The following is a 25,333-nucleotide window of genomic DNA, read 5'->3' as shown; positions in this document are numbered from 1 at the left end:
GAAACAGTGATGAATAGATCAGTCGTTAAACATAAAGGCTGGCTTTTTTTACATCCATGAGTTGAAAACAATCAAAGTTTTTCTTTTTTACTTGTGTTTTCTCGTTTTATGCTCTATGGGTTTGTCTGCTGAAACAAAGCCCTGATAAGTCTCATTATGCAAACATGACATTTTTCAACACAGTGTTACAGCGCCAATCCTTGATTGCTTATAGAAACCGCTTGTGTTTGTGTACAACTGTTTTCTTCTCACAGCCCGGTGCCGACAATTACATGGAGGAAGATAAATGGCAACATTCCCAAAAGAGCCCGACTTCGGAAGTCCCAGGCCGTATTAGAGATTCCCAACATTCAGCAGGATGATTCAGGAGTTTACGAATGCAAAGCTGAGAATCCACGAGGAGGAACTGCTTTCAAAGGGCATCTGCAGGTCTACAGTGAGTCTCACGGCACTAGTCGAACAAAAGAGAATCGCTTTGTGTTGTTTTGGAAATGTGGTGTGACCATTCAACAGAAAAATAACTCAAACTCTCAGTGTTTGGTCTTTTATTCAGAAACGATTTGGCCAAAATGATAAGACATAACTTTGATACAGCTCTGCAAAACTCCTTTACTTTCTCTTTAAAGCATTGTTGCTTATTTTGTTCAAGCCGTTTAGATTTAATCCAGTTTACGTTTATATAAAATGATCGATTTCTGGTTTACAAATGTAGAAAATAAACCATGTCAAAACTTCTATTCAAAAGGTTGCCCATGAAGTTGCATGACACAAGGCGATTAAAAAGATGAAAATTGTATTTTTGCTTTTTTAACATGTTCTTGTGGCTTTTCTCTGATAATAGAAGACATACAGAAAGAAAATTAAACTCCAAATTGCATTTCTGAGTATTTTTTATTCAAATTGCTGTGAATCATGGCTTTAGAGCTTATATTTGTGACATAGAAAATACATGAACTCCAAGCTCTCAGCAACAGGGAGGGGAAGAAGGGGCACGGTTGCTCACGGCCAACGGTCTGCAAACTCATGAGATGCCACTTGGATTTTGTCGTCACTCCCAGGTGCAAATTGTTAAACAATTTTAGAGTTTAGAAAGCAGTGTGGCTAAACTAAGACAAGCTGGAAACAAAAAATATATATATTTTGTCTGTGTGAGATTGAAAAGGCTTGGTCTTACTCTGAACTTTTTTATATTGATTGCTAATCCCTAATTCTCCTACATTTTTATCACATTCTGACACTAAAAATAAAAACAATAAGTACAGGTCGGGAGAGGTTTGAGGCGCCTGAGGCAAATCTGTGACTATTTTGAAAGAACATCCCAATCTTTTTTAGATTTCACCAACACAAAACCTTTTAACGCACACACCATCCATACATACATTTTCAACACCGTTTCCCGGGTTACGGAGATGCTGGGGCCTATCCTAGCCAAAGTTGGGCAAAGGTAGGGTACACCCTGCATGGTAATGACTCACACACTTGTCTTTTACAGCTTCTAACATTAGTTTCTAATCCAGGTTTGGATGTAAAATCCCTTCTGCAAAAGATATATCCTTCTTGTTTTAAAGCTTTTTTAAACAAACATTTACACACACAAAAAAAGTCTGTGATTCTAAACTAATCTAAGCCGGTTCATGTCTCTTCATTTCTCTTTGTGCCGTGTGCACAAGACCCAGATAATGCACTGCCTCAACCTTGGGAAAACACATTTCCAAGACCCTGGACTTCTTGGCAACCTCCATTCTGTTGACATCACAAGGAGAATAGGGGGACTAATTTGTTGCAGCCTCGCACTAAATGTAATTTACACAGGTCAGCTGGTGGCTTGAACTTCCATTGTGAGGGGAGACCTCCATGACCATAATCACTCAATCAAACCAGGCAAGCAAAACCAGGCAAACCTACAAACCAAGCAGGTTCTCCTGAAAATGGTGTATACATGGAGGAGAAAGGAGTGTGTTCACGTGGGACAGCTTTGAATAACTTCTGTGGACTGAGGGTGAGCTCTGCCCACAAGCTCCAAGAAAGAAATGATACACAACACCAATGAGTTTGATTAGGTGTTGACTTTTCTGACTGGTAAAAGGTAAAAGTTTTACTGTTAAAACTTTAAGTTTGGAATCTTGTTCCCATATCATGATGTTAACTTATTTTTTGCTCTATGCACTAGATTATAAATGCACCGTCAATTATTGGTCTATTTATGTCTTATATCAGACGCACAAAACTATAAACCGCATTAAGAGATACAAAAGAGTCAGAGATATGTCAGTCAGTACGACCTCATAACTGCGTTCACAGTAACTCTAGAACTTGTTTGTAGCACGGTGCACATTAGCCACGTTAGAAGTGTTAGCATAATAACACTTCCTGTAACCCCTAGCCTTGTTTGCAAGATGTAAAAAAGACAGACTAATACCCCTAAAACTAACGTTACTGTAACAACACTAACCGGGGGGGTGGAGCTGGCTGAATGTGAGAATCCACTCATTTATGTGGGTTTTGAGGGGCTGGCGCTCAGAGCGCAGGTTTTTAAAGGAATGCTCAGAAATGCGTGATCGGATCAAAATACCGCTTTGGGGTAGTTTTCAAGCCGAATGAACAATAAATAAATAATGTACTTAAAAGCTCAGAAATGCAGTTTTTTGCATGACATTAGCCTTTAAAAAAAACTGTAACTCCCACCTTGTTTGCAATACGTAAAAAAAAAGAGATTAATGTCGCTAAAACAATCATTACTGTGATGATGCCAACCCCTAACCTAAATGGCAACTCTTAAAAAAATTAAAAAACGTCTAACACCGCTACACATTAGCTGCATTAGTGTATTGACAACAACCCCAAATCTTGTTGGAACTAAATAAAAAAAAGCAGACTCACATTATAGCAGAGCACTGTGTACCTCTCAAAATTGTTTGGACATCAGTAACTACAACCAGAATTCATCCCTATAGAAGGGGCTCTGGATTACAAAAAACTACTGTTCTTTGGAAAAAGACTATGGCTTTTAAGTGCACCTTATAGTGCATAAAGTCTGGTATTTTGAAAAGGTTATCAAACTTTGAAAATAAATTATTTAGAAATATGTTCTTTTGATTGTTTTTTTTCTTTGCTATTAATTCTATATATTTCATATCTAATATAATTTTTTTTGCAAAACGACTGGTAGGGCAGTAATGCTCCACCTCTGAGTAGTTTCTGTAAAAGTTTGAATTTGAGATGGAAGGAAAGAGACTTGAAGATTAAAAGAAAACCTCTCTGCCTGTACCGTGTTCAGATCTTAAGTGTCTGAAGTATATGACCGACATATTCTGTAGCGCCTGAATTTGAGCAGAACATGAGGAGGGAGGACACACAAAGAAGCAGACAGTGTGAAAAATTGAAGAAAAAGGAGGAAGAGGCTTGTTTTTATGGGAACCCTCAGGAAAGGCGATTACGTAGTTTACATAGATCATGGACCAGTCTCATGAAGTAAAAAGGAAGAAAAAAAAGATTATCCCAATGTGATACAAGAAGGCTTCACTTGTTATTCAACTGCAACTGTTTTTTGGCATCTTAATTTTCCGCAGATCTTATTATCTCCCCACAGTTTTGAGCTTGCAAGCTGCACAGTGTCACAAACAAACATGAAAGTGAGCGGCACTCGGAGGAGAGACAATGCTTCCCTCTTTATGACATCTATGCAACTCTTGGTCCCAGAAAGGCCCAGGCTTCTTTTTGTTTTATTTGTTTTTGGTGTGCATTGAATACTAATTTATTATTTACAATTTCACCAAATAGATAGAGTGAAGTCAGTCTGTTTGGAAACAAATGTCTCGTGCTTTTATTGTGGCATCTCAAAATTTCTAGAGTGACAGTTACGGCAACAATTTAACCAGAATGAATAAAAGACCCACTCTGATTATCCTTTGAACTATTTTTAAAGCGTTACCAGTGTTTTTCTCTAACTATGATGAAGCGGATTTTAGCCCAAATAAAAAAAACCTGTTGTTTTCTAGGACCTAGTTTCTGCAGAGTGGCAGCTGCTCATTAGAAATTTGCCACCAAGTTGTGGGTGGGACCATTGGCGCAGAGCGGTTCTGTAAACCCACCTCCCCTTCCCCTCCTCGTTTTTAAGAGCAGTGACGTATTTTCTACGCTCTTTTTCAGACTGTGTTTTTTCGTCTGCTGTTGATTTAAAACAATTTGAATTTAAAAATGCATATAAATACAATTTTTTGCTTAATTTTCTATGTGTGTGTCCCTTAATCGTAAAAATGCCACAAAAACATGTTAAAAAACACCATTTTTATTGGTTTGGCTTTAAAACATGATTTTATTCCACACATCTGGTGCATTTGAATAATTTATTGACTTTTTCTATTGATTACCTGTTGATCTAAACTTTGTTTTAATACCTGCATATTTTAATGGAATATCTGTTTCTATTTTTTAATTGCAATAAAATTAATAATATAGACTTTTTTCAAATATTGCAATTTTTCCGTTTTAAGAATTTAAGTTAGCTAATTTTACTAAGATTAGTAAAATAACCAGTTTTTTAAAGCTGTAATTCTGTTTTTTTATGTTAGCACAATGCATTTCAAAGATAGATGTATATAACTTCTAAATTGTTTTTTTTTGTTTGCTTTTAAAGCTCTTCCTCAGTGGGTTAGAATGATTAATGACACTCAGATGGACAGCGGAGAGAAACTCCAGTGGGAGTGCAAGGCCATCTCGAGGCCGCGGCCCACCTATCGCTGGCTTCGTAATGGTTTGCCCTTGGCATCCCAGGTAATGCAGAGCAACCTCTTCTTTGTTGATTGCACAATGACACGTCTAATTATCCCTGTGAATGCACACTCAGGTTATGCAGCATTGTCTCGTGAAAGTCCGTCCAGACATTTCTTCTCGTTTCAGGGACGAGTGGAAATAATGAATGGGGAGTTGTCCATTCACAAAGTGCAGCAGACGGATTCTGGGATGTACCAGTGTGTGGCAGAAAACAAATACGGGGCCATCTACTCTAATGCTGAACTCAAGATTTTAGGTAAGAAGAAGAATTAAAGATGATAAGAATAGCTAAAAGTTGTCCTTCCTTGCAGCATATTCCATTATTCTCTGCAAACCGAGCACTAGCGTGCGACCAGTGGATGATAGGCAGGGGAGATTGAAATGCAAGCAGGCAACGCTGTGCTGTGAGATATGCTGATTGCCAATCAATGGTCCCTGATTTAACCCAGGCGGCGGACAGCATGAATAAAAGAAGGGCCCTCGTGGTAAAACTCGCCGAGGTGTCTGTGATCTGAAATAATGCCGGGATTTTTCCGCTCAGTGCAGAATGAAAACCAGAGACTTGGAAGTATGGATCTGCACTAATGGTACCGAACAGTAGCAGAGAAATGAGTGGTCCCTTTCATGGATTTTAATGAGTCCATTACGGGTTTATCTCTGTGCAATCCCCAGTACTTTAAAAAATAAATAAACAAACCTGCACGTCATTTATTATTTCCACCAGGTATTCATTATCCAATGATTGCCATTATCATTTAGCAATCAGCTATAATTATCAATAATTGCCCAATCACACGTCGCACATTCTTTCAGTTTGAATGAGGCCAACATCACTGGGGGGGGGGACTAAAACCCCAGAAAAAAAGCTGTGCTCTCCATCTCTTTGCTTCAGGCCACAAACGGAACAGTCACACTGAATAGCTGTCCACTATTCTGTGCTGATGCACTATTTTCTCCTTGTCATCCTCTGCACTGGGACACATCTGGTGATATCCATTCCCCTTTCATGTTTCCCCGAGGCACAGCTTGATTTACTGTCTTTATGACTTACCCCTTTATATTTTTTTTTTTTGAAGGGGACTCTATGGCATTTTAAAAATCTTACTGCAAATGAACAAAGTTTGTCAGTCTCAATTTAAAGCCACTGGTTCAAAGCTCCCCTCCGATCACCTTTTCTGCAATTTTATTAGCATTCCCAGTGGTCTTTTAATTATGATTCTGACAATTTTAGCCAGATATTAGCGAACATCAAGGCAAAGGATACTATCAGACTGATCTAACTGATAGAAAGGCTGGACTGGTTCTGGGCACCAAACTACCCCCCCCCCCCCCCCCCCCCCCCCTGGAGGAGGGAGAGGACGAGATACTTGCAAAACTGGTAGCAACCATGGACAACTTCTCCTTCCCCTCAAAAATACCCCGACCTCTATCTCATTCTTTAGTATGGTATTGTTTTATTGTTTTATTAATATAAAGCACTGTCAAAGGAACCAAATTTCCCACCAAAAAACGTCCTAAAATGAGTAAAACAAAGATGATCGTGGATCTAGCAGGGAGCTTGTGGCTAGCTGTAGTAGCTTCTATGTTTTTACATCTGCATAAAGAAATACTGCTTTATTTTTTTTTATATGTGTCCTCCATCATCTGAAAAATGTCACAAGAACATTTAAGAAAAAACAAGAACACAATTTTTATCTGAGGTCTGTGCAAAAAAAAACACTTTCAAGTTATATGCAAGGTGTTTTATTTTTTTTATCATGACTTTAATCTAAGTTGATGGGGAGGAGCTTTTGCCCCGCTTGGAGTCAGAGTAATATTAGTGATACTGGGAAGCCGTTAACGATTGTTTTCATAACTTGACCCTCCAGCGGCATCTTCCCAGTGACCTGTGCGCCGCGGATGTCCAAAAAGCAAATGCTATCCGGACAGATTACATGACTAATCCCAGCCTGCAGATGAATGATCACTGGGGGCTACGCGGGGGCAGCGGCAGGCTTTCCCTTATGCGGTGCTGTCCCATATCCAGCTCTTCTGGGAAACTGACGGCTGAAACTATAGGGCACCAGCTTGGATTAAAGCTAACCCACACAGCCACTGCTCCGTTTTCTGCTCTTTTTCATGTCTTGAGGGACGTCTGGTGCTAAGACAACTACTCATCCACAAAGACACAAGTGTTACCGGGGGAGGGGTCAGCCTGTAGCCACAGATGGGACTGAATTGTCATTGTCTATAAAGTCACCTATGCGGCATCATTCAGCATTTGAATAATTGGAGATGACAAAGCCCTGCAGCTCACTCATGGCCTTGTTGTAATGTATGGTTGCTTACTCGTACCAAATACACTATGGCGCCCAAAGGCTTCGTTTAGGCCATTACTCCTTAATTCATTCTCTTGAGCAAGACATAATTGCCGGCAATGATTTTAGTATGTATTTATTATCCACTCATGCAGTCTGGTTAAAAACAAAACACGGAAAAGCAACACAAATCATTCAACTGGGGCAGCATTAAGTTGACATTTAGCCACTAATTAGCCTGTACAGCATTAAGTGTATCTACTAACTGTTTGCTGTTACTGAATTTGCACAAAGCAAACAAAGTGCATTGTGTTCTACTGTACATTTAAGGAGAGCATTTTATGCTGTTTTGATGCTTTAACCCTATAAATCCAGAGATTTAGCTCAAGTGTCGACATTTTTTTGATTACCATCAAATAATGTAATCTAATGGATCCTGAAGCGGAAAAAAATCTACTTTGCGCTGATGTGCAACACTTTACAGTAGTAAAGTTTATATTAAATTTTCATTACCAAACGGATTCTGAAGCATCAAAATCCATTGTGTTATGGAAATTGTGCAAATGGTCAAAGATTTACGGTAGATTAAAGAACGTGTGGGATATCCTTTCCGCCAGTGAACGCTGCAATATTAAAGGGATGATCCTTCTATATAAAAGCAAAAGTGGTTATAATAAACTATTCCAGTTTAAGTCACCAAAAACAACACTCCCCACTCGCACATTCTAATACATTATTAAACAGAACCATACAAACATTTTTGACTACAGACATCAAAGTGACACAAAATGGCTTGCAGGAGTTTTTCCTGGTCAATTAAAAGGCTTCTGGCATTATATTGGATTTTTAATCACAGTATGATTCCAATGAAGCGTCACACCCCAATCTTAAACCTTACAGCTGGGGTTCAGTTTGTGAAAAATAAACTGCATCCACTGCTGCATGGCATAAATACTGTAACTTTTAAGCGCCTAAATTGACTGTCAACCTTCACAACCAAAAATGACATTTCTTTTAGGTACTGAGTTCTTTTAGATGCTGCATCTTTGACTTAACTTACTTAGAATTCCTCAGGTTAGACACTCTGATCGTCTTCAAAAAGAATCGTAATGGGGTCAATGTTGTTTAGAAATGCAGCGAGTTGGAAAACTGAGGCAAGGCTAGACTCAGAGACACAGAACACTATTGATTTTGAACTCTAGACCACATTCATTGTAAATACACCAACATACCAGGATCTTTAGCTGGGAAAAGTTTAAAAATCGTAGCAGGTCTTCTTCAGTTTCTGAGATGGAATTCAGACAGATAAGATTTGTTGACAGTTTTTCCTGTCAAGAACACCCATTATGTATTTTGTATGAATTTAATTGGAGCATTGGCTCACAGTTCATAAGACTCACGCATTTTTTTTATGAGGTTTATTTAAAAAAAATAAAAATTTGCCATTTACGTTACTAAAGAGTTGGCTTGAGCTGATGTGAAAGCATCTGCTCCACATTCTGTCAATGTTGACTCTCAGTTCTCATGAAAGCACTCAGTGTGACTCCATCTTCTTTTTTTCTGGACTGCAACGATTTCAGTACAACAAGCTTTTGTTTATGTGGGTTTCTCACACGGTCGCACAACCGCAGATACATTCTGGGACCTCTGTTTGCACCTCGCACTGCTGAAGAACACAAAGAAAGTTCCCATGCAAAGGCTTTTAGAAGCTGCTGCCAATGAGAGTTTTGACAGCCTAATTGCAAAGTGTTGGAGACAGAACAGTGCATAAGAAAAAGCAGCGGCCACCGGTTTTGCACACAGCCTTAAAAATGAAGCCCAAAAGCAACACACATTCTCAGCTGACTATGATCATTTGATGCAGTTTGTTTACATCTCTTATTGGAATTGCAGATGCCATCATTCAGATTACTACAAACATGATGTTTTAACATAAAAAAATGATCAACTTCATCCATAGAATGTCTGTTTGCTTGTTTTTCTGCACAGCATCAGCACCCGTCTTTTTTCACAATCCTGTACGGGTGATAGCCACGCTGGGAAAAGATGCGTTCCTGGAATGCAAACCGAGAGCTTCGCCCAAACCGCGAATTACATGGAAAAGAGAAGACAGAAGGATACAACCAAACAAAAGGTGGGAGATACCTTTGATTCACTTAGAAATCAAATTCGCCCTGCGATGGACTGGGAAACCATCCAGGATGTACCCTGTCTTTGCTCGACAGTGGCTGGGTGGGGCTCCAGCATCCCTGTGACCCTGACAGGCTATTGAGCATGCTTGAAAACTGAATGAAATGAATCTTTTCAAATGTTCCTGTTATGATTTGGGTTGCCTGGATGTACGTAAAGCAGCTGCTTTGTGTCTTAAAGCCTGGAGTGCTGCTCCAATACACTGAAGGAGCACAGATGTTCTCACACTTGAAGGGAAACACCTGGGTTACTTCATTCTAGCAAACAAAAAATAGAAGCCAAATTTAGAGCAACATGCTGTCTGATGCACATTTTTTTGGAGTCTTTTTAAGGACATAACATATTTTTAAAGAGAAGGCAGCAGCAACTTCAAGCATTTTGCCAAAAACATTCAATATCAAGTAAACAAAGTATTTAAACAAACACTAATAGTTTGTTTAATTTCTTTATATTTTTTGCACTTATAAATAGGAAACTTATGTGTGCATATTCTTAGCCATAGAGGAAGAATTTCAAGCAGAAGAACTAAATGAAGCATATATTTTAAAATCAATGAATCAGACTCCAACTTCTTAACTGGGGCAATAATGAGCATTCATACAGCAGTGGATCTACAGTGGATCAATCTTTTTAGCAGACGAGGAAAAACACTAATCAAGTGTGTGCAGGATAAAAACTTGGGGCGGGCCTTCTGAATCACTCAGAAAAAACTTCAGTCAATCAATTCATGGAATGTTATTTAGTCAATACTTGGCTGTTTGCACAAATTAGTAGACATATTGAAATACTGTTAAAATGTAGGCATTACTCTATAATAACTCACAGATTATTCATTTTACAGGCAGGATTTTCATAACTTCTCTTAAAGGGCCTATGTCATGCTATTCTAAGCCTTTCAGAGTAAACTATATTCATATAAATGATAATATATATGTATATATATGTATGTGTGAATCAATCAAAATAGTGCTTTGTTTTTTTTGTGAGGAATTAACACTATAATACACATAAAAGCTCAAAAGCTCAAGTGTTGTCTTGGTTAAAGACTTTCTAAAAGATTCTCTTATTAGCACAATAAATTTCTAGTAAGATACATAAGCCTTGGTAAAATGATAAATGTCTTACAATTATTATTTTTTTTAATTTTTCCTTATACAAACATCATTTTGAAGCAACTGCTCTAAAAAGTGCGAATACAGGAGTCCTAGAAGAATGCCTTGTGGAACCTCTATATTTAATAGTTCATGCGTTCTTACTTAATAAAAAAAAACACTGTGCTGTATTTGTCATGTTATTAAGATTTAAACCAAATTGGTTAATATATATTAATATGTATATACAATATATATATAATTTATTTTTTGGGGCCAGCTTAGCTCGTGCTGGTTTGCAGCGCCTTCCATCCGACCCCAGAACCATAACCTGGGTTCGATTCTGGGCTGCTCCCTATTCCCATCTCTGCTGCTGTGCCAGTCCCAAGCCAGGTTGGATTGAGAGGGTTGCGTCAGGAAGGGCACCCGGCGTAAAACATTGCCAAGTTAACCATGCGACTCATCCTCGAGGGAGGGTTGTTTCGCTGTGGCGACCCCTGATGGGAAAAGCCGAAAGTGAAAGAAGATATAATTTGGGAGAATTGGATCTAAAGATGATGTTTTATTTTCTCATAATGACAGACATACTTATATTTAAACTCTACTAAATAATTTTCCTACTTTTTCCTCTTTTGAGCGGCTACAACAGCAGCAAGTACTTTTCTGCCTTAATCCCTTAGCAGCGTGTTAGAAATAGCAAGAGGTCCCATGGTGCATTTCAGAGTCTGAGGTGAGATATAAGACTTTGAAAAAGGATTTGTTTGTGATGTAATCAGTGGAATAACAGCTTCGTTTTTATTCTTTGGAAGCACTTTTAGATTTCAAATGTAAGACCACACAAAGAATCACTCTTTTGCTGATTGACAAAAAGGAATTGAAGAAACTTAATAGGAAAAAGGACATAAAAATTGTTTTAAATATATTATTGTTGCTCCTTGTTTACCTATTGAATCCAAGTGCTTTAGATCAGATCTGAGACTTTCAGAGGGTGTACATGTCTTGTTGCAAACAAAACAGTTTCATTACTGTTCCTAAAATTAAGTGTCACTGCTATAAAAAACACCTTCGTTGCTGGCAAAGCTCCAAAGATTCATTCCCAGTCCCACCTCCCTTCCTAGGATGCTGACAACTGAGACCACACAATTGCATTTGAAATTCACATGCATCATCTTTTATGAGAAACATCTCTCCTGTGCACCTGCAGGGGCCTGAACGGGGCCGGGACACATCAATCAAACTGAGCGACAACGCCGCTAGAATTATCAGCCGCTGCAGAACATCTCGTACTTTGAGTCAGGAAACAGGCGCTTGTATATCAGTGAAGATTCTGCTGACTTTTCCTGAGATTTACAGGCAGCTGATAATCAGACGCTCTCTATGTGGATGGTTGACATGGGTGGCAGAAAGCTCCAATGGGTGGTTAGAGGTTTAGTTGTGATGGAAACCAGACTCTAAATATCATTCTTTGCAAGACAGACGATCTCTAATCAAAAGACCAGTGGGAACACTTTTAAAATAGATAAAAAGATTTCCGGATTGGGACTTAAGTTAGTTTGAATTTTTTTCTGACTCCGGTAAAATTTTGGGCAGCAACAGCATGAAGTTGTTTGGAAAACAAACAAATTGGCAAGACTATTAGCCTATCTCTTGCCTCAGAGCACTCCATCCTTCACTATTAGACACTGACATTACAGACGCCTGTGCTTCATTTTCCTCATGATCTCTTTGTCACTAATCCTAAACTAATACGCCATAAAAAGTGCCTTTAACATCTAAAACTGAAATCCATTTAGAATTTTCCACAAATCTGCAGGTTGTTTTACATCTTAAGGCCACCATAGTGAGTTAATGAAGTGGGTGAATGGGTTTTGGAGACCTGCTGTCCACCTTGTGAGAGTATGATGGCTATCGGAAACGGCTGAAACAAAGACGAGAGACCATGACCCTTCAGGTCTCAGCCAGGGTGACACCCGTAAGGATTTTCTGACATCCTCCATCCCAGACTTGCTGGATGGAACGACACGGCCTTCTTGGGGAAAATTTAATCTGCCTCACGTTTATCTGCCATTGACAGCTGTGCCAACTTAATGAAGGTTTGTAATTAACATGGATTTCCAGTAATGTTTAGGGCTTTTGTCTCTTAAATAGAAGGTATTAATCCCATTAGTTTGGACTTTCGAGGCAGCCTCTTTGTTTAAGACAGTAATTTGGCAGTTTTTACGTTATCGCTGCTGATTATCTTTATACCATCTATTCGATTTCACATTGGCGACCTTGCTTTGAGTCAGAGAAAACAAAGGTAGAGGTGAAATGGGAAAGGTCTTCTGTGGTCTACTGCTGTTTTCTCCAGATGTCCCAAAGTTGAATTGATTTGCATATTCTGTAAACCCGGTTGTCCCTCTCTTGTCCTTTCTGCTTCAGTGTCCTTGTCTGATGTGCATTTATTTCTCTCTAATTTGAAAAATGTCTCCTGCTAAACTGCCGCTGAACTGTTTGTGTGTATTTTTTACCACCGTTTTAAGTTTCTTGTCATCATTTTCAGCCGCTTTGCATGTGTCAAAATGACTTAGTGTTTCAAATAAAATGCTGCAAATGAAACAAAAGACCCTGCTCACAGTTTATAATTTAAATTTTTTGATCCAGAATCCAGATGATTCCTTTGTTTAGAGAGATAATTTAACCTTTTAACGCCGGAGATGTCAACAGCAACCAAAAATAACACAGGCTTTTTGAACGACCGTGACGTTTCGATTGTCTTTGCGATTAAAGTCAATCCAGTGGATTCTGAAGCAGAAAGAAGCGGCTTTTGCTGTTGCCCTTTGGTTGGTTTATGCCTAAACACATTACCAATTGTCTTCTAACTGTACGAGACTGATGGGCGTCTGATTTTTTTCTTTAGATTCCAGTTTCTCTTAACTTTTGAGGGTAAAGTTTATCTTCATCCTCTAAAATAACTGCAGCTGCTTTAAACTTTATCCATAGGCCTACATTAGATTTAGTGTAGGAAGCATTCAAATGTAATGTAGATTTTCCATTAACCCGCAATTGTCAAAGTGTAAGTAAAAAAATCAAAGACCAACTTCAGCTTCGTCTGACTTTTAAGGATAAGTAACTAGTCACTAAAACTGGTATTTTCTATACATGTATTAATATTAATGTTGTAACAACTTTATTAGCAACATCCCTGTAACTTTAGACAGTTGCTGAATATAATAATAATATTAATAATAAAGTTTAAAAAATAATAATACATTGTATTTATATGCCGCCTTTCTGCCAACCCAAGGTCACTTTACATGTAAAAAGCAAGAGACAAAAAATACAAAACAGGAATAAGACAAAAGTTAAATTCAAAAGGTTATAAAAGACAGTAAAATATGGACAGTATGGATAGTGGGAACAACTGTCACAATAAATCCAGATTTAGAGAAAAGCCCCCTGTTTTTTGTTTGTTATATGCAGCTTTCTTTTATTTTGAAGAAGAAGGATATTTTTCTGTTTCCTCACTGACTCTTTTCTGTAAAAAATAGACTTTCAAAATACGTTTTTTGTCAACTTTATTAGCTTGGGGTTTTCAATTTAGTAAATTGTATATTCAACACGTGAACAAGCGACTCCATGTGTGTCAAGGAGTTGGATGTGGTGGCGAAATCTTTGTAATTTTTAAAAATAAAGCGTCTTTCAGAATCAAATTATAGATTAAATGGATAAAAATGTAAGTTGTGTTTTTTTTTTCTCTGCTGCAAGTCACCAACTGTAAAACGGACCGGTACTGGTCCACTGCTGTAAAGTGTTGCATTTCAGCACAAACGCACGTAAATGGTCAAACAAAAAGCTACGGTCATTGAAAGAACATCAAAAATGGAGCTACAGCTCCGGTGTTAGAAGGTTGAGCGTGTTTGTGGAAACCGAAACATTTAGATCCACACAGATTCCTGTCTCATACCATACCCCTTCCTATTTTAAAAATTACTGGCAATATTCTGCTTTTCACATCAACATCAGTTGTGATTTGAGTCTGTTGAAGCATTTCAAAAAAAACCTGGGGAGGAACAGAAGTTCACTAAGTTATACCTTAAATGCAAAAGCACAAGACACTGTGTTTTTTAGATAAAACCCTGCAGCATCTAATGTCAAGCAGCTGTTGCGTGTCAGCTTTTACAAGCCAAAGTGAAATGTTTGTGCCCGTCAGCTCCGGAAGGGTTTGTGTACAAATGTTAGAGTGCTTTTTGCAGGTTTGTTTTCCCTTTTCTCATACTCTTGGATTTCCCCAAAGGACAGCTCGGTGATGTGCGCTTCCAAGTTGGACAGTTTATTTTTTCTTTTCTTCTTTTAGATCCGTTGAACGCAGCGGCGCTCTGGGTTTGTCAGGTGGGCTCACGGGCGCCACGCACGATGAAGGCGTTGGTTATTTAGATTTATGGAAATGCTGATGCAGAGGAAGAAAGAATCCCAACATCAGTTTTATTTCCCAGTTGTGTTGTGCTCTGCAACAATGCTGTATCGAAAATTTTCTTTGATGATTTTTGAATATACCGTAATTATTCAAATTGCAGTCTATTATGCTTGTTCAAAGGTACAGAAATGGTGCCGCATTGTGCTTGGTACTCTGAAAGGCAAGAAAATATGTGTTTTCTCTGTTATTACATAAAATCTCTTTTTCTGTGTGTTGTAATTTCCTTAAACTCTCTTGAAGAGTGATTTATTCAGTGGGAAAGAAACCCTCTGTGTCTGCTGGTTTTGTCTCTGACTTTGACTGACATTATTGAGGTCTTTGTCCAGACTTCAGTCCAATTTGTTTGTCCCTGACAGCAGGTTTTATTTTACATTTAGCCCTAGCGACAGCACCAAAGTCCTGGCTTTTCACACTTGATCCTTAATTTTATTTTTCCATGTTGTATTTTTACAATTATACTTCCATGAGGCTGTTTTGTCTCCCGTCCAACATGGAAATTTGGTTGTGGACAGTTCAATTACGATGCATTATGGAGTCAGACTATTGTTGATGTGTTGATTCATTGGTCTGCGTAAATGTTGTCTAGCACTCACTAAGAGTCCTGCAAATGCTCTTGCATGCTAATCTGCTTTGTTTAGTACTCTAAGCTGACGGGTTTCCTTTTCAGTAACAGCCTAAAGGCTTACTCTTTGTTAACTCATACGGGTCAGGCAAGTTTTTGGGTTGTCTGGGCCAGTGGAGGGTCATAGAGAGGAGCGACTGCATCTTACTGGGAGCCCAGGTGTGCCTTGCAGTTTCCTTGAGGCTCATGCGCCCACCTTAACCCTACAACTACATGTTTAAATAGTCCAGCTGATGGGCTTCATCCAAACGGAGTTGGGGGACGACTGGGGCCACGAGATGAGCCAGAGGTGAGATCCACAGCCAAATACAGGAACAGGAGCACAGATGAGCCAGAGGCAAAGTCTACAGCCAAGTACAGGAGCACGGATGAGTCAACTGGAATTTAGAATCACTCCCCTGGAAGGGAGAGGGAAAGAGACACAATACCCGCCACAGTCTGCCAGATTTGTGGGGGTTGAAGGAAAAATAATAATGTTCTACAATCTCACCAAGAAGTCTACAACCTTAAGATTGCATAAAGGTTTGCCCATTTTTCCCCTGCAGACAGCCCCTATCCTCCCATTAAGGCAGTCATGACTTTGGCCTGAAATCTACAAGGAAAACCCTGTTCTGTCTTGATACCCAATCACAGACGTTAAACTTTGCATGTGCACATCCTTCGTTTGCTGTATTTTGTTCTATTTGAATCATACAATTTACCACTAACAACCTTAGGTGCATATCATTGTTTGGGAGTGGCCTCCAACCAACAGCTCTGGGGTATGGGGGCATCTTGGTGGTGCCTGGCCCTTTTATGGAGTGTGAAAATGTTTATGGGATATCCCTGCATGGTGGGACAATTTATGAATGTAAGCCAACCCATCAAGACAGTAAAATAGTACCGTTGTCAAAACACCTGTGTACAATAATCCTCATGGAGGCACGCGCAAATCGCCATGTAGGACTGATTTACAGCATTGGCCTTTTAAATGGAAATGCATCCAATAAGCTTCTGTTTTCTCCTTTTTCCCTAGCCCCCCCCATCTACTACCCAGTAAATAAAAGAGTTTCAAACTGAATACTTTAATTACTTTAATTTACTTTATATTGGAAGTGTCCAAACTTTTTGGAAAGAGGGCCAGATTCGGTTGAGGTGGAAATGTGTGAGGGCCAACCGTCCGGCCTGACTTACTTTTGACTATTTTAATAACATTCAAATTTAAATAAACCTTTAATTAACATTCTAATGGAATGGCATCATTTCATATCATAGAACAAATACATCTAATTGCATTTTTACCAAATTCATATATTTTACGCACCGTTCATTCCCAGTTAGCTTGTCGTAGTTAACCTGTGTCATCTGCTATAGCCTCTTCATTGTGAAAATGAAAACATAATTTAGCCTGGGGTTAACACTCACACTCTTTCTGGAAGGGGCTTTTCTCACTTGTCTACGTCAGCTGGAGAGAACCTGCTCATATTCGTAGGTTGGGAGGTCTGGTGCTCAGAGCACAGGTTTTTAGAAGAATGCTCAGGAATGTATGAATGGATGGAAATACCACTTTGGGGTTTCTTTTCGTGAGGAATGAACATTATGATTCTTAAAAGCTACAAAAATTTGCTTTTGCATGGGATAGGCCATTTAATACTCCAATGTGAAGCTTTGTTTTTTTTCCGCAACAATCTATTGATTCCGCAGCTGGTGACTCTGCCCCTCCCACAGTCAGCTGACACACATTTCTGCAACCGTGCTCACAATTACAGGAAGAGAAGATAGAGGTCAATTCCACTGCCAAACTGGTTTATTTGTCATGAAAACTGTTTTGCAGACACCACGGTAGATGTGATCTTTCCTTCTTACTCACATGAACCAAGTTAATGGTTTGAATCCCGTCTAGGTCCTATTTTATACAGAGTTTGCATAGAGTCCCAAGTGGATATTATTCTACTTGGCATGTTACAGTAAAACTGAAAAGGAGACAACTTTTTTCATTGCTTTTTTTTTAAACTTTTGAATAAGACAGAGAAAAGAAGAAAACTGGCATAAGATGACATCTACCACTTGCTCAGTGGGAGCTCAGTTGCTCCGTCAAACTGAGATTTCGCTTTCAAGGCTACTAGTCACAAACAAGTCTTTGTTTTTGTAGCGAAAACATCCACCTATCCACTTTTTGTGATGAAGAAAACAAAGAAAATGGTCACATCCAAGTGGCTTCACTTGATATTTTTCTCCTGATTCTCCTCTTAATTTTCTGTTCTGGGTATATGGGATCAGGTTGGTGCTGTTCGACGAAGTTGTTAAAAATGAATTTGAAAAATAACTGATACTTCATTAAAACAATTGTTCTTTTGTGTGCTAAAGGTGATATATTATCACATGGATATGGTTTACTCTGGAAGGCTTAAGAAAAGCATGAAGTAGGCCCTGTAAATCAACAAACGTGATCAGAGCTCCTGTGGCTCAATTTGGCCGTAGTGTAACAGCAGCATGTTTGAAGCATCGTGGAGCAAATCAGGTGTCTCGGCACGCCAGGAGTTCAAAGATCTGAACTTTGGCAAAGAAGACGCGTCGCGTCAGTCAGGCACTCAGCTTTGGCACGTGGCGTGTTGATGATGCAGTCCAGCAGGTGGATTCCAAAACCAACATGAATGAAAATCAGAATATTCCCCTCTTGAACCTTATAACATTTTTCTTTTTCGAAATCAAGATAGTGCTTTGCAAAGAAGATCTTCAGTCAATTTGGCAATGAGGCCAAAAACCTTTGCCGGTAGCTCCGCCTACATGCGACAAGAGCATCAAATATATGACCTCATTTTTGGACAAGCGACCTGCAGCAAATCAGATTAGGTGTGAATGCAAGATTAGAGTTTGAAGCCCAATTTGTTTTTATTTAAAGGATGGATGAGTTTTTGAGGAAGATGTCTCATCAAGTAAAAACTCATCAATTCAGATCAATTATGTATTTAAGTGGATTTCATTTAATTTTAGATCAACAGTTTTTTTTTCCACATATGTGCCCAAAGGCGTACTAAAAAATGCAATTTTGTTTAAAAAAAATAAAGAACTCTTGATAAGTTTAATTGTGCTGCTTAAAAAATGTTAAGAGGAAAAAAGTTGACTGATTCTGGCATAAAAAATATTCTTTTGTAGTGCTGAAAAACTTTCACAGCTCCTTTTTTCAAATCTTTATACTTTTTAGCAGCACTGAGAATGTGTGAAGGCTTCTGTAATCCCTTGCCTCAGTGGTAACTTGTTAGGTACAAATAAAATCTTATTTTAGAGAGTTAACTGGAATCGCTGCCAGATAATCTCAGGATATTGGTTTAACTTCTGTTTTCTCGTTCCTGTTGTATATTTCTATTCCTGTAACCCTACGCAACCAACTATGTGACCTTCAACTTAAACTTGTGCTGGAGCCACTGGTACGTGAATGTCTTTCTCATACCAGTATTGATTTTTTTTTTACAGGATTATTCTGTTACGGAACAACACTCTGAAAATTGTCAACTCCAGTCGAGCAGATGAAGGCAACTATGTGTGCCGGGCCGAGAATCAGTTGGGCTCGGCCGAGCTGACGGCCGTACTGTGGGTAAAAGGTAAGTGACGCCCTGGAGGCCTTTATTTTCTGGCAAATTAGCAGAAGTCAGCCTCCAGTAAATAGTCCCCAATGTCATTTTCTCCCCCACCTTTACGCGGTTGCCAGGAAATTTACTGTGCTTGCTCAGCCGTGAAGAAGGGCTTTCACATTCAGGAATCATATTACAAGGGCAGGTTTTAATGGCGAAACAGTCTGTCTCCTAGATGCACTGTAAACAGTCTAAATCAGGGCTAACCAGGATATTTGTTTGACAAAGGTGAGTTTTCCCTGCCCTCCAGTTAAATTCGCAGTTCAGTGCATCTACTTGGCGCTAGCTGTGGGTTAGCCTGAGGTGACAGTGCAGCAGCTTTGTGCTTGCAGAGGCCATGCGTGTGGTGCTGAGCCCCAGCAAGGTGGAGGTGACGGTGGGGGAGAGCGTGGTCCTGAGCTGCAAGGCGACGCACGACACATCCCTGGACGTGGCCTTCCAGTGGTTCTTCAACCAGAAACCAATCATCTTCCAGCAGGACGGAAATCACTTTGAGTACATCCAAACCGTGAGAGCAAAAGTAAGAACAAAAAAGGTTCTATTAATGTAGAATCCGCTACAGTGCAGCCTTAAATGTGCAGAATGAGAAGTGAATGAATTTATGCTCATTAATGTCTTAGTCACAACTGCTCTTATGGGTGGAAACAGGCTGTCTATGAGCTAAAACATAGGCAAACATATACAGGGCACGGAGGCGGCACGGATAAAATAATACATTCCTAGAACAAAAAGGTTCGTGCACAGTTTTTCGAACAGGCATGTGTCACACGTTCAAGAGCCCCATGAGTGTGGGTTCTTCAATGCGCTTTTAGCATTCAGTGTTCATGCTGGACTGCTGCTACCTGATACTAGCGCATGTATCTACACTCGGAAGAGGCTTGGTGCCTCTCCTTCATGATCAATTTTCCGATCGTTGGCATCCGTGAGTTAAGGACGCCATCCATACGTCGCTAACATAGCCGAGTCTTTGATTTGTCAAAATTCAACTTAAGCCTGAATACGCTATTTCAAACTTGCTTAGCAAGAAGCCCAAAACACAAATGTATGCCCATTCACATAGACTTTTCATTAGACATGGTTGCTCGAGCATGCGTTGCAAAAGGTCAAGCATCTCAATTCGTAGACAACACTTTTAAAACACGTAAGGGAAGTAGGGGAGATGCACGCATGTCATACTGATATTTCATACTGATATTTCACGCAAGCAAGGTGCCCGTAAGTGCCTCTACAAGTTATGAGTGTGCAGTTCGTCCTTGCAGAAATAAAGAAATTAGACAATCAGAGCATTGTTTCCGTGGACATCCTGCCAACCCCCATACAGGTGCATGTGACTAAAGCATAAGAACCTCTATGGGTATTCCTAAACAATTCCAGTCTTTACCCCTAAACAGCAGAGTTTGAACATTTTTGGAAGAATCCAAATGAATTTGACTTTGTCCGCATTGTGGTATTGTCATCCTTGATACTTCAGCCTCCACAGTGCGAACAGCCTTGCAAATGTTTTTAGGAATCTTCCAGAAGGTTACAGGTAAGCCCACAGCTGATGCAGGTCTTCAGAAGCAAGTGCACTGAGCTGTTGCGGCCATTTGCAGCTAAAAGTTTGAGGGGTATCTGGCCATTATTTTTAGTTTGAAGCAGTAGAGCAAGATGAAGTGCAGTTGCTGTGACCTCCATGATGGCTAGCAGGCAACAAGAAAAAAAAAACAAATCGGCGTCAAATTTTTGACCTCACACAATCCATCACAATGTCCTTACATCTAAATGTTTGTTGGAAAGTCATCCGGATTGTCCCAGTCCAAGATTTTGCCACTACTGGTCTGATTTTTAGCCGTATCCCTGATGTCCTGCTATGATCAGCATTTTCTGCAGCATTCCTGACTGATCACAGAGCAGTCTGTTTGCAAAGAATACACACACAATCCTAGTTTTGTTTCAGGAATTGATGATTCATTCACTTTCCTGTGTCTGACGTAGAAACTATTCCCAAATTACATGATGTGCTTCCCCTAACCTCTCTGATCTTGAGAGTACTCTAGAGGATGTTAGCCTCATGCTCACTGATACAGTACTTCTCTTTCTTTGCTTATACATCTCCTATGATGAAGCTGATTTTAGATTTTTTTAATTTGCATAAAATAAAGTATCTGGTGTGCCTTTCATTACCAAAATAAGCCATATTATTTATCATAGTCCGTCTAAAACCTGTATACCTAAAACAGGTACATTGTGCAATCCACAATGGTTTCTGTTCAAAATCAACTAACTGCTTTTGGAAATCTTTAGGAAATCAGCCTGAGAGTCTTTTTTAGTGCATCTGTACTGTGGGTAATTAAAAGGCATACTAGAAATAATAAAACAATAAAAGCAATAAAAAAATATCTAAAAAAAAACCAAAAAGCATTAGGCATGAGTACATTTATTATGAAAATGTTGGGTTTGGGGACTTGGGGAAATCTATTGCGACAGTTTGAGAGTTCTTTTTTTTAATTTTAAATAGAACATCTATACAAGGGGATATAACGTATACATGTAACTTAATGTAATTGAAAAATAAATGTACCTGCTCCATAATGTTAAATAACTCATTATGCATTTATTATAACTCTTTAAAGTGACAATTGCTGTTGCATAGAAAACACGTATGCTTGTTACTTTACCATAAATCCTTTTAAACTTGATTCTGTCAGGTTAGGTTATGTGGACAGTGTTTAAGTCCTAATGTAGTTGCCCAATCTGATATTTCCAGTCAGATTCCACCTTGATATGAATAAATACACACCAGTTTTTATTTTTTTTATTTGAAGAAATAAAAAACTTTTATGGTCTCGCGGGCCACATAAAATGACATGGCAAACCACATTTGGCCCCCGGGCCTTGAGTTTGACACATGACATATACAATTAGATTGTCATAAATGAATGATGAGCGGTAACAACCTCACGCCTGAATGTTTAAATGAATGTTTAAATTATTTCAAACTTCTATGTAATTCGATTTTATATAATTTGGCCGAAAAGGACTTCCAGTAGACAACCAAAACTTGTGGCTTACATGAATATTTTTCTGATGATTGTTTATCAATGTTTATCATGTTTATCAATCTAACGAAAAATGCGACTGCTTTTTAATACAGAAACTATAGAAAAAAAAGTTTCAAACATTCTACCAAAAATATTATTAACAAGCCTTTTTTTGTAAGTGCCACATGTTTAAGACAAAAAAACCTGTCTTGATTTAACAATAGAAATTAAAAATAACTGGAAGATCAACAAAATAATTAACAAAAAAACGTTATATTGAAATAGATTTGACTAAAAAAACAGTATAAATGCAGGTTTTGATCTTTCCTCCTTTTATAGAATATATTTTAAAAAAGTAATGTTTATTTCTATAAAAAACTGCAGCGGTGCATGGTGATCATGTGTCAGAATAATTGCTTTGCTCCTGCAGAAAAACCCTATTTTAGTGTGAGAAGTGAGCTAATAGTTGACCTGATTTCTTAAAAGCAGACAATAGTTGACAAACATGTGCATCAGAAGAAGCTTTGATGCTTGTTTGCAAAGAAGTTTCTTTTTTCTTCTCTCTCTTCCTGAAGTTTTTTCTTCTAAGTCATAAATCTGTTTGCTTTTTTCTTTTTAGTTCTCTTGTTTGTTGAAGTGAAGCCACCAAATTATAGATTCCCCTTTCCTCTAACTCTCAGCATCTGGGTTTTAAGCTTAGTTGGTCAAACTGAGTAGCTGCTTTTTTCATTCTTGTCAGTTCAGCTGCTGTTGCAAAAAATGATGTTCTTTTAGGGAAATGACTAATTAGAGGAGCTGCTGCACCAAATCATGACTAAAAGATTGGAGTGGAAATCCGACAATTAAAATTTCAAAAGAAGACTTGAACGTATGAACGGCCATAAAAACAATACATTTCTCCATTTACTGTTTCCTCACAACCTGCTGGCCTGTATGCTGGAATTATTGCTTCACACACTGAAATGAAACACCAGACGCTATTTCAAACCAAGTAGAAATCAGAGGAGACCCAGTTGCAGCAGTAATCAGTGGGTATAGAACAAGCCATAATACCTCTAATCAGAGCTGCAATACCTGTCTTCCTGAAATAATGCGACGGACAGGCTGCTATTTTTACAAACAAGGTGTTCAAAAATTAAAAAAACACGAGTCACTCTGCTGCACAATAACAGGAAGGACCAGGAAGCACGAAAGGTTTTACGTAAAAAAAATATATATATTGGTTCTAAAAGATACACACCGATAAAAATTGTGTTATTGGTGTTTTTAAAGTCCCACTCCGAACTACTTTTGAGATAAAGTAAAAGGGTTCTCAGTGTTCTTTTTATGATAATTACGCCGTTGTTATGCAAAATCAAAAAATGTGTGTCTTTTCTTAGGACATAGTTTGTTTCTGCAGAGCGACAGGAGTTTATTAGAATTTTGCCTCTATGCTGTGGACGGGACTGATGGCCCCCAGTAAGCCCTCCTCATTTCCCATCATCCCTTTGCTTACTCCAATGAGTTATATAGGCTAAAGAGGGTTGAGCCTGTTACCATTGTCCGATGTACGTAAAGAGTGAAAGGTCAGTAAACAATGAGACATGGCTTAGCAGATACTGTAAAATGACCATAAAATGCTTTTTTTCTGATCATCACAAAAATAAAACCCAGGCCTTGGTTTTAATTTTTGCTCAACAGATGAACGAAATTTCAAACTTTCTACAAATAAATATGTCATTACATGGCAAATGCAATGCATACCTGGTAAATGGTTGTGATTTTAATCAAATCTACACACAGACTAAAGGCCCGTTCACACCGGGACGAATTTCGCCGGCGATTTTCGCCGACGTTTAACGCCTCGTGACTTAACAAAGGGCACCAATGTGAGTGTGCACACCGACGCGAAAAAACGCCACGCGCCAAAGCGTCAAATAAAAAAAAAACGCCTCGGGTTCGTTTTTTTTTTCCGACGCGTCGCGTCGAAATCTATTCGACCAATGAGAATTGCGCTTTTGCACACGTGTCTGGAGCTTCTGAAGTTACAGTAAAACACAACTTGGGGGCGCTCAAACACCAAACTGCCTTGCTGAGCACACATACCAGCGAAGAAGATAGACGCCAAGTAGCGTCTACACTGCCGCGAAGAAATAATGACGGACATTCTTAAATATCCCCGAACCAACCACCAGTTGGAGCAACTGGTGCTTGAAATATTCATGTTTTCTTTGTATTATTCTGACAAGCGCGTAAATACTCGTTCTTCTTCTGAGTGAAAAGCGACTTTAAGAATCGTAAAGTTGCGCAGCGCCACCTTGTGTACAGGAGTATTTCTGTTTACATTAAGCGCCATCTAATGTCAGGGAATGAAATTGCATGTTCGCTCGGCTCATCGTCAGCGAAAATCGCCTGGGTGTGAACACAAAAGACGTGGCGAAAAACGCTGGCGAATAACGCCTGGCGAATATTCGTCCCGGTGTGTACGGGCCTTTAGATTTACACAAAGTGTTAGACTCCTTGGTCTGTGTTTCAAAACGGCTCGTGGGGAACCGACATTGCTGTAGAGCCCTTGTGCCCGACGTACGTGGACAGGTCGGCGCCAGGGGTGGTAAGATGCGGTCGGAATGCTCTGGGAACAGTTCGTCCTGGTTGACAGTCGCGCCGGGACTGGGGGCACCATCCCTCCTGCAGACTGGAAAGAAGGGCGTAACGAGCACTTCAATTCACAGCCCGTGTGAGGCGAGGTCCGGGTGGCGTTTGTTGTAAAGCACGCAGCAGCCGGAGGTTATTTAGCGTGTTATTTAGTGTGAAAAGTCACATCCTTGTTTCTCCAGCTCTGTTTGTACAATTGCAGCACAGCATTGAGTCGCCATCTCGACCTGTCCAATATGGTCTCCAACTTTACGAACGCAGCAAGCTACCGTAGCGATTCTAGCTTATATAAATCATTTGTTTATGCTCTCTCCCACTAGTTTACAGCCACTCACACCCGCAACCAAACATTACTGGTGCAACAAAAATGACGAGCGATTTTGGAGCTATCCAGCCGTACAGTTTTGTATCCAGATTCCAGCTCAGACAAGGAAAACAAAGACGTCATGGATCTTTTTTTCCATAGGTAGATGCATCAGAATGGATGAGCTTGTGGCTCACCGTAGTATGTCAAGATTCTTTTTGAAACGGGTCTTTAAACTGTCATAAAGAATTTACAAGAACTGAACAATTATGTGTAAAAGTTCTTTTTTTCATTTACCGTATTCATAACCTTTTAAACTACTTATCTAATGAGGA

At 39.2% G+C, this 25,333-nt stretch overlaps 1 protein-coding gene across 2 annotated transcripts in view; it reads left to right on the top strand.

Annotated features, from left to right (window-relative positions):
- Positions 1-25,333, top strand: part of cntn5 (contactin 5) — a 178,861-nt gene that overhangs the window by 127,574 nt on the left and 25,954 nt on the right. For both annotated transcript variants that reach the window (XM_023961649.2, XM_023961650.2), the window contains 6 exons: positions 255-436; positions 4,637-4,773; positions 4,900-5,029; positions 9,060-9,204; positions 18,883-19,010; positions 19,373-19,560. In XM_023961649.2, the coding sequence (XP_023817417.1) occupies positions 255-436; positions 4,637-4,773; positions 4,900-5,029; positions 9,060-9,204; positions 18,883-19,010; positions 19,373-19,560 (910 nt within the window). The remainder of the gene's footprint in view (positions 1-254; positions 437-4,636; positions 4,774-4,899; positions 5,030-9,059; positions 9,205-18,882; positions 19,011-19,372; positions 19,561-25,333) is intronic.

Source organism: Oryzias latipes, chromosome 13 (assembly GCF_053564925.1).
Source record: "Oryzias latipes strain Hd-rR chromosome 13, Olatipes_Hd-rR_3.1".
Taxonomy (NCBI): domain Eukaryota; kingdom Metazoa; phylum Chordata; class Actinopteri; order Beloniformes; family Adrianichthyidae; genus Oryzias; species Oryzias latipes.
The sequence above is the reverse complement of the archived record's forward strand: the minus strand, read 5'-3'. Positions and strand labels throughout refer to the sequence as shown.